This window comes from Phocoena phocoena, chromosome 15 (assembly GCF_963924675.1).
Source record: "Phocoena phocoena chromosome 15, mPhoPho1.1, whole genome shotgun sequence".
NCBI lineage: Eukaryota > Metazoa > Chordata > Mammalia > Artiodactyla > Phocoenidae > Phocoena > Phocoena phocoena.
Window position 1 is genome coordinate 76,442,691 of NC_089233.1, and position 10,421 is coordinate 76,453,111.

Genomic DNA, 10,421 nt, shown 5'->3' on the forward strand with positions numbered 1-10,421 from the left:
ACTGACTCAGCACTGTTCCAACTGAAACCAAACCTAGGAAAAAGATGTGTGGTTTCCTCATCCTCCAGGAAGACCCCACTGCTTCGAGTGTAAAAGGCAGCTTGGGGTAGGTGACTTCAGTCAGATCCCCTACTTCCAATTCCTTCAATTCCCACTCTAACAATCAAACAAAGATGGCCCCTTGGGATACTAGAGGAGTAACATCCTGGAAAGACAGACTCCCCTCACCCTGCTCGCTTTGGGTCACCAACCCTCTCCTAACAGTGCTGCTGCGGCCTTGAACAGCTGGAGGATTTCAGTACCCAGGCAGGTGGGCCTGTTCGTTTCCTCCATCAGCCGTCACCCACTGTCACCTCATCTGGGAGGACTTCACTGGCCAATTTCACTGCCAGGCACCTCAGGGGACACCCTCCTCACCAAAAGGGGGACACTCTGTTACTCCCAAATTCTGCACTCCCAGAATCCGACTCTCTTGCCTCATGAGCCCCTCTGCGGGACCTTCCCCAGACAATCATCACCCTGCCTCTTCCAGAAGGCCACCTGAGTCCACCCCCTGATGCCCAGCTGTGAGTGTTAGCTCTGAAACAGATCCTTCAGGATTTGATCCTCTGGTGCATCTTAGGGACACTGAATCCAGTCTCAAAACCAATGCTCCTTCCCTTTACCTACCAGGGCCTGGAAGAACTCCCCCTGGCCCACAGCGTAGCCCCCTCCTTCCCTCTTGTACCTCAGCTTTCTTCTCCAGTCACCCAAAACTTCCCATTTTATTTGTTCCTCTCCCCATAACCCATCCAGCCACTGGGGAACTTCTGAGCTGAACTCCCATATGTTACCAACACCCGAAAGAGTGGGAGAGAGACAGTCTCCATAAAACAGACACTCCTAGGGTACGCTTTCCTCACCCAACAAAGGAGATTTTTCTTCTCTAAAAAGAACATCTCTGAAACCTGACCTTTTCCCACTCTCACCCACTGCATGGGGCTCCCTTCCCCAGACAGACACCTCCAGGGCTCCCAACTCATCTGTTCTTCACCCAATATCGCAAGCTTCCACTAACCGCCCTACTCGGAGCTTGCCTCCTAAAACCTAACATCTATCTCCAAAACTAGGGGCCTGGTAACGATGGGGTCATTTCACTTTCAGCTGCTCCAACCAAATCCCTCTGGAATCTGAGAAATCCCTTTCCTCTTCTCACGTATCCTATGGAGATGCCCTTCATTCCCCCCAAAGTAGCCACCCCAAGACTCTTCCTTTCTAATCAACATAAAAATTTCCTCAGCTAACCCAATCCCCCAAACTAACACTGAAGCCCTGCCCTTTACCAATGGGGGATCCTCTCAGTCACCCCTCAGGATGCTGTTTTCTTCCCTCATCCATCCTGAGGGGCTTCTCCGAAGTCCCCGCCAAACGGACATCCCAAGGCTCCTCCCCCCACCCGGACACCCAGCACCCAAATAAAGGACTTCCGTCCATTTTGGGGCGCCTCCTCGTTCTCAAGGGGACCCCTCGATCTCCCCTAAAGAGCCGCCAGCCCCGATCTCCTCGGCAGTGCCTCTGGGCTCGCCCCTCACCCGCTCTGGCCGCTCCGCTGCGCCGCGGGACCCGGCCCTTCCTCTCAGCAGGGCCCTCACGCCGCCCGGGGGAGCCTCTGGGCCTCGCCGCGCCGCCCACAGGCCCCACAGGCCCCTCAGGCCCCCGCCCGTGCTTCCGGCCACCGCCTGCTCCTCCTCCCCACTCAGGCCGGCTGAGTCGCCGCCACGGGGCCCAGGGGACAGAGGCATCGCAGAGGCCCTGGCCCCGCAGCAAGGGCCTTCGCGGGTCCCCGGCCCCCGGCCCGAGCCCATGCCCCCTCGGCCGGCCGGGTCCGGCGCCCCCGCTCACCCGAGCCCGTGGTGGCTGCCATCTTGCGTCGCTGTCGCTCAAAGGCCGGCCCCTTCTTCACCCCCCACCCGTTCTCCGGGCTCTTCCGCGCATGCGTGTGCGCACACGCAGACGCCTCCGCTGACGCCCGCTCCGCTGACTGCGCGACCCGTTGCCGGGAAGGTATTTTTTCCTGCCCTTTTAGAGAGAGGAAATGTTTGCGTGCGTGAGGGCCCAGCAACCTGCAAGGCCCTGCAGGCTCTGGTGCGAGGGAGGTATTGAGGTGCTTGGTGGGGAGGGCAAGGGGGATCAGACTTGGAAGGGTGTGACTGTGAAAGAAAAAGAAAAGAAAGCTTTTAAAAAGCGCCTATTGTCACAACCTATAATGGAATATAATCTGCAAAAAAATCCCCACCAAAAACCGAAAACCTGAATCACTATGCTGTACACCTGAAACTAACACAATATTGTAAGTCAACTATACTTCAATAAATATAAATAAATAAATAGATGCAAGTTTATAATATTTTTAAAAACCACCTATTTCGGGCTTCCGTGGTGGCGCAGTGGTTGAGAATCCGCCTGCCGATGCAGCGGACACGGGTTCGTGCCCCGGTCCGCGAAGATCCCACATGCCACGGAGCGGCTGGGCCCGTGAGCCATGGCCGCTGAGCCTGCGCGTCCGGAGCCTGTGCTCCGCAACAGGAGAGGCCACAATAGTGAGAGGCCCGCGTACTGCAAAAATAAATGAATAAAAAGCACCTATTTTGCCTGGGGCATTTTCCTATCTAGTTGGATCCTCACAACAACATCTCTACCAGGTCGGGCTTAAAGTGAAACATGAAGGCGAGGGGGGTTAAGCCATTTATCTACACTCAGCTGTTAAATGACTGAGTCAGAATTTGAACCCAAGCCAGATGTCTTGCTTCCAAGATCAATGCTCCCAGGCCAGAAGGGGCTTGTAGAAGGGCAGCTAAATGATTTGGGGCATTAAGGTGGCAGGGAAAGCATTCACTCATTCATTCATTCGTTCACTCTTTCACTCAATCCATTCATTCCATCGAACAAATATTTACTAAGCATCTACTATGTGCCAGATGCTGTCATAGGTGCTGGGGATGGATATACATCCCTGAAGAAGCAAGCTCCTGCTCTCATGGGCTTAGATTTTAGTCGGAGATAGGAAGCAAATAAACAAATAGGGGAAAACATAACTATAATAGAGAGTAAACCAGAGAAGAAGTGGTCAGGGAGGGCCTCCTATGGAAGTCACATTTCAACAGCGACCTGAATGATGAGAAGGAGGTAGAGGGAATGGCATGTGCAAAGGCCCTGGAAACATATACTTGCAAATGTTAAATCCAAGAAGTGACTCCTCTATGACAAATGGTCTGAGAAGCTCTTATATGGATATGGAAACAGGCTGAGAGAGGTGAAAGGATTGCCTCAAGGCAACACAGCTGAACACTGGCTGAGAAATGACCAGGACTTTCAATACAGAGGAACAAGGAAGCTGGAAGCCTTCACCCAGTGCATCCAATTCATCACCTTGTTCTTACAGAATGCCTCCTAAGCATCTCTCTATTCCATCCACTTGTCTCCCACTTGGATGATCCCAGTAGCCTCCATTCTTGCCCCCATGTTCCATTCACCTAAACCTTTCAGTAGCTCCCCATTCCCATGGGATAAAATACAGACTCTACAAATTGAGTGACCAAAGAATTATCATCCAACAATGACAATCAGCAGATTGAAAGGGGGCCGAGTATGACCTTGCTGGGACAACAACCAGGAATCTCCAGGGCAAACCAGGATGGTTAACCACCCTACCCACAATGCCCTGCACCTAGGCCAGGACTAGGATGGGGTCAGTGAGGGGTCTAGGGCGCCAAATTTAAGGAGGCTTTCACTCTCCGATCCAGGCTCTGCACTTGCACCACCCTTCAAATGCGAGCCTCCCTAAAATCTGCACCCTGGGTGCCTCACTTTCCCCCTTCCCTGGCACTGCCTGCACCTCTGAGACTTGCTGTACCTCTCCAGTTACACTGGCCCTTTTCAAGGCCTCTGAAACACATGTCCTCTCCCTCCTCACGGCCATTGCCTGTGCTGTTCCCAGTCATTGCCCGCTCAGGGAAACTTTCCTTGATTTCTCCCACCAGGTCAAATTCAGCCATAATTGACGCTCCAAGTGCCACGTGTATCTTCTTCCCAGCACTGGCCACATGGAATCATCTTGACATTATTCCGTGTATCACGTGATTCAAGTTTACCTTGAAGAGCACAGAAGATATTTGCCCTGGACTTTGGGTCACTGTAAAAAGTCATACAGCAAGTGGGAAGCATTTGGGCTCCTAAGGTGGACTCACCTCTGGCGTGAAATTTTCTGGGTTCGAGTCCTCCTTCACCACTCACTTTGCTGTGTGACTTGAGGCAAGGGACTTGAACCCCTCCTGGCATCAATTTCCCCTTCTGAAAAGGGGGATGACGGTATCAACCTCATAGGGTTGCTGTGGGGATAAAATGCGTTGATAAACGCTTTGGCACCGAGAGAGAAGGGGACACTAGAAGAGCTGACATTTACCAAGCTGTCATATCCACCTTTTAATCTTCACAACTCTGTGCCACAACTCCTAGGAATATCCCCAATTTAGAGGTGAGAAAACAGACTCAGAGATAACAGGTGGAGGAGTGACGATTAAAACACAAGCCTCTTATCCAAGATGCTCATAAATGTTTACTTGCGTAGATTCCGTGGTTCCCCTGAGGAATTTCTGTCAAGCAAATTGACGATAAAGCGAATTTCTACACAGATCGCCTCGCAGGAAGACTAGATTAAGCACGGCAGCCCGAGGCATGCTGGTAATTATAGGCCAGCGGGGTTGCGGAGCCTGCTGGGAGTTGTAGTCCTCCCCGTACTAAAGCGCTCTCGGAGAGGCTCCGCCCCCTCCCCGGTGGTCGCCACCAGTCCCCAGAGCGGGATTCTACTGGCCCGTGCGCCCCATTCCCTCTCTGCCCTTGAGCTGGTAGCTTCAGCTGTCGCGGATGTGAGTCCTGTTTTATCGGATTCGTGGGAAGATTAAAATGGCTAATAGAACTAAAGAATTTAGAAAATGGCTTGACACAGAGCGAGTGCTATATAAGTATTAGCTGCTGCCATTATTACTACAATATTATTATTTCCTCAATGAACCTTGCAAAGTAGCTGTTGTTATCTCCACATTTGTCAGATGTGGAAACTGAGACTCGGTGGAGTAAGATGGCCTTCCTAGGGTCACACAAGAAAGGAGTAAATTCAGGTTTGTAATCCAGTTCTTTTAACTCTGGGGCACTTGATGTTTCCTGTGTGGTGAGGGAGCTGAAGCCTTGAAAGTTTGAAGCAAAACGTAGGCGGGTTTGCGTTTTTACAAAGTGCAGCCTGCTGCCTCAAGGAAATTGAATTGGGCGGCAGCAAGACTGGAGGTGAGGGGTCCAGAGGGGAGGTGTGTTGGACACTACTGACTGCCAGTCCAGTCATGACCTTCCGTGCTCACAGAAGCCTGATTTTGCTTAGTAGGCTGAACGTCCAGGTGTGAATCCAAGCCAATCACAGGCACTGCCATTCCCTTTTGTCAGTGGTTGGTCCAGGGGTGTGCCTGTGATCTAGTTCTTTCTGGCCAGTGGAGTTGGGGAGGAGGTGTTTGGAAAGTTTCCCTCTTCTGAAAATAGCTGGGGAGAAAGCCTTTTTTGTCCCCTTTCCTCCTTCCTATATATGAGGTTATGATGGTTGGAGCTGTGGCAAGCATATAGATACCATGAGGCACAAGCCTGAGGCTGAAAAGCCAACACACCAAAGATGACAGCACAGAAAGATGGCAAGAGCTAGATAGGACCTGGATGATGTAGTTGAGCAGTTGAACAAATCCCAGGGCTGCCTACCTGTAAGCTTCTTAAGACGTGATAATAAACGTCATTACTGCTTAAACTGCTCTTAAAAGTAAGTTGTTATCTACAGCCAAGGAAGCTGGCACAGTGTTCCAGGAAAGAGATATATGGACTTGGACTGTTCACAGCATTCACTCAAGAACACTGTTCTCAACAAGGTGGGAAAACATCCGGGGAGTTCTGGAATCTCTGAGATGTGAAAGGCATGAATAACTTGAAAAAGTATATTGAAAATGTAAAAAATGCAATATACTTTACAAGACCTACAATATCATTTTTTAGAGCAATACTTCTCAAACTCTAATGTGCAGGTAAGTCACTAGCAGTTTTGCTTAAATGCAGATTCTGATTCTGTAGGGGTGAGGGGTGCTTGAGATCCTGCATTTCCCACAGCCTCCTAGGGGACGCCGATGCTGAGGCACAGACCACACTTTGAGTAGCGAGGTTGTGGATAACATTATAAAGTTTTATGTTTATATTTCCAATTCATAGTTAAGAAAAAACCCCAAATTCATGCTATAGTTTTTATAATACAAACTACAGAAAGTAAAGCTGAGGAACTGTTGACGGGAAGGGTCATGGGCACCCAGAAGACAGAGAATCCCTGGGGAGGGGTCTGTGGTGGATGGGATGTGTGACACATTTATTCGTGGCATTTCATGGCACATACATGGAGTTATGCCCCCCTGGGGTGTGTCTGAAGTATAGCATTAAGATATTTAATGTTTGATGTAGTTGCTAAAATACACAACCAAAAAGGGATAGGAGTGGGTAGGTGGGGGGTAATGGTACAATTAATTTATTCCTATATTGATGGACATCTGGGTCATTTCCATTGGCTTCTTCCTATACAATTTATTTCTATAATGTCTGAATTTTGTATCATCTGTTTTGTGGTCAATGAAAAAGGAGTAAAAACCAGGGGTCTGGGATGGGGGGAAAACCAAAAGGATGTTTCCTTAATTTATAAAGAGCCCTTGCAACTCATTAAGAAAAAGAGATCCCAAAGGAAAGATGATAATCATAGCAAACGTGTATGGAGCATTTAGTATGTTCCAGGAACATAGTGTTTTGCGTATATTAATTCATTTAATCTTCACAATGACCCTATGAGTTAGGTTCCCATCTCACGGATGAGGAAACTGAGACACAGAAAGATTAAGTAACTTGCCCAAAGTCACATGCTTGTAAGTGGCAGAGCTGGGATTTGAACCGTAAGCTCTTAACCATTACTGTCCTGCCTCCCCCGCAAAATCAGAAAAGAACATGTACAGAGAAAGGAAATGTGATAAGATACCCAATCTCACTCAACATATTGTATTTCCGTGATTCTAAGACGCAAATTTTTATATTCAAACATCTCTGAAATCAGGATGGATGGTACAATCAATGATATCTTAGATTCAATGAAATACAGTAAGAGAAATGCAAATTAAAACCACCTATCAGATTGGCAAAGAACAAAACACTCGATAACACTCTTTGTTGGCAAGGGTGTGAGGCAACTGGCACTCTCAAAAGTTCTGAGAGTTTAAATGGGCACGGCCTTGGTGGAAGGCAACTTTGGCATGAGCTATCAAAATGCAGCACACAGACATCCCTGACCTAGCAATTCAATCCCCAGAAATTGACCCCTCAGGTCTACTGGCCCTTATGAGCAAACACTTAAGTTCTCTGATGCACAAAACAGCAGTTTGTATTACCCCAAAATGAAAATTATCTCAAAATTCAACGAGCGATGAGTTAAAAAAGAAAGGTCCATCCTGAAGTTGGAATGTTATACAGCTGTATAAAGGAATAAGGAAGCATTGATATATACTATCCCCAAAACATATTAAATGAAAAAAGGCAAGGTGCAGAACTGTGTATATAACATTCTACCTATTGTGTGAAAAGAGGGGGGACAGACATGACTCTGTGCCTATGTAAGCGACTTGCAAGGGTCTTATCAAAATGATGGGGAAGAGAAATGAGGGCTTGGGGGAACATGAATGGGGAGCACTCTAGACCTGGAGTTGGTAAATTTTTTTCTGTAAAGGGCCAGATAGTAAATAGTTTAGGTTTTGTGAGTCGTTTGGTCTCGACTCTGCTGCTGTATTGAAAAAGCAGCCATAGACAATATGCAAATGAATGGCTGTGTGTCAGTAAAACTTTACGATTGACACTGAATTTGAATGTCGTGTGTTAGGAAATATTCTTTATTCCTCCCACTATTAAAAAGAAAATGCTAATGGGGGACAGTAGAAAAACAGGTGGGACAGATCTGGTCTACTGGCCAGTCAGCTGACCCCTGTATTGTTTATTATTCCTTACCTTGTGCATGCATTACCTATTACAAAATCATGTTTGAAAGGTTAGCTTGAAATTTTTAGATTTATCAGAAGAGGGTGGGGTTAATGTTGGGAGCAGGCGCCCTGCCCAGACCCCCTCTAAGGACAAGTCAGCAAAGGGGGGGGGGCGATGCGTGACGTTTCCCAGTGGAGCTGGAAACCCATGTATTTGCTCTGCACTGCCACCTGCCCCACTCCACCACCAGATAGCAGCACAAATCCGCCCCAAATCAGGCCGTCCCTGCACCAGCTGGGAAGTTACGGGCAGAAACTGGCCTATATACCTGTTCTGTTTTGCCCACGGTATGTTTAAAGAACGGAGCCAGCATTGAACAAATCTGGATTTTCTGGCTCCTCTTTACTCAACTGATCTGACTAGCAGCTGCCCTCTGGGGCCTGATGTCTCCAGGGCATCTCAGTCCTCAGTGTTAGCTGCTGTTTCTCATCCTGATGTGTTGCTGCTTTCTCATAGGAGACACGTTTCTCACTGGCCACCTGCCTCCTCACCTCCCTCCCTCCACTGGGGCTGCAGGTGCGTGTGAAAGCTTGCTAGAGCTCAGCGTTAGATCAGGGCTCAGATTCCAGCCCTGCTACCTACCATCTGTGTGACGTTTGGTATGTTATTTGACCTCTGTGCCTGTTTCCTCATTTGGAAAAAATGGGGCTAAGTGTACTCACCTCTCAGAGCTGCAGGGACTGCTTAAGGGGACCCACGCACGGAGCTCTCCGCATCTGGCCTGTAGTAAGTGTTCAGTAGGTATTAGCATTTCCTGCTCCCCGGCCCTCAATAGGGACTTTTTGGAATCTTCCCATCTCACAAATGACCCCAACTTTCCCAGACCTGACCCCAAACATGTGTCCCTCTGGTTTTGAAAAGTATTTCTCCAGTCCTTGGGATTCAGGAGCAGCAAGATGGTCTGAGTGTGAGGCCTGGCTCTGCCTCACTAGCTGTGTGGTCTTGGACAAGTCACTTCACCTCTCTGGACTCACGCTGTTTGTTCTTGCTGGCTTCTGGGGGAACTAAAACATTGGTAGGGCCTAGAAATATACCCCCAGCAGAGCCTGGGAATAGGAAAGCAAACCCTGCAGCCCCAAGGCTGCTTACCTGGTACTGATTTTGGCTGTCTGCCCCACCCACTGCACCTTTTCTTTTGGGAACCATCCCTCCCTCCTCTCATCCTGTGACTTGGGAAGTGTTGATCCCACTTCTGCAACTCCAGGTGGATATTTCAGCCGTGGCCAATCAGAACACTTCACTACCACCACAGAGTTGGTTCAGGGACAGGCACATGACCCAATCCAGGCCAATAAGAGCCTGCCCTGGGGCTTTTGCTGCAGCTGCTGGGAAGGGAGACTTTTTCTACTGAGGAGCTGAGCTGGTCCAATGTCAAGTCTCAACTCAGAGAAAAACAGAGCTAGACAGAGAGACCAGGTTCTGATGAGTCACGTGAGCCCCTGCGTCCTGCCAAACCTTAAGTCAGAAACACCTCTGACCTTTTCAGTTATATGAGTTCATAAAATTACTTTAGCTATTAATTTTTTGCTTAAGTTATGGTTTCTGTCATTTAGAGTTGAAGAATTCTAATACCCCTTCCTTTTGTGGTCCCCTCAGACAGTTAAAAATCAAGTCTAGTGGCGAGCAAACTTTAAAATGAAGTTATGGGTCACATTAAAAAAAACTTTATCTGGGACTGCTCTAAAGAGTCTTTTATCATTTCTCTGTCCCCAACAAGTTTTTGTTTTTCCTGGTTACTATTATAGCAACTATCTAGCCCAGACTAGATATTGATTGTAAATCTGTTGTGTTCACTACTGAATCCCAGTGCCTGGCACATAGGAAATGCCTCATATTTGTTCAATGAATGAATGAGATACTTGTTTAAAATGTCCAGTCTCCCGACTTGCCTGTCTGTGAGGTTCCATACAACTAGTTCCTATTTTTCAAACCTCATCTTCCACTTTCCCCTTGCTCACTCCCATCCAGCCACACTCTCTTACAAACCCCAGGATTGTTCCTGCCTCAGGGCCTTTGCACTTGTCCAGCCAGGAAGGCTTTCCCTCCAGTTCTTTCCCCATTTGTTTCCATCTCCTCCTCCAGGTCTCAGCTCAGATGTCATCTCCTCAGAGAGGCCCTCCCTGACCACCCTGCCAAAGCAGCCTCACCCTGCCTTTCTGATATAATCCCAAGATGTTTAATTTTCTTTACAAATCACCGTCTGAATGTCCATGTGCATTTATTTAAGTTTATTGTCTCTCTCCCCAGGAGGTCAGCCCCATCAGGGTAAATCCTTGTTTGTTCACTTCCATGCC

General features: G+C 48.3%; 1 protein-coding gene across 2 annotated transcripts in view; it reads right to left on the reverse strand.

Annotated features, from left to right (window-relative positions):
- The window catches only part of UBE2V1 (ubiquitin conjugating enzyme E2 V1), a 34,085-nt gene extending 29,768 nt beyond the window's left edge, over positions 1 to 4,317 (reverse strand). The window contains exon 1 of one of the 2 annotated variants that reach the window (XM_065892400.1): positions 1,882 to 1,956. In XM_065892400.1, coding sequence (XP_065748472.1) covers positions 1,882 to 1,903 — 22 coding nt within the window. In that variant the 5' untranslated portion in view covers positions 1,904 to 1,956. Of the gene's footprint in view, positions 1 to 1,881; positions 1,957 to 4,226 lie in introns of those variants that run through there. The other variant, XM_065892399.1, reaches the window with a different exon arrangement.
- Positions 4,318 to 10,421: the final 6,104 nt, after the last annotated feature.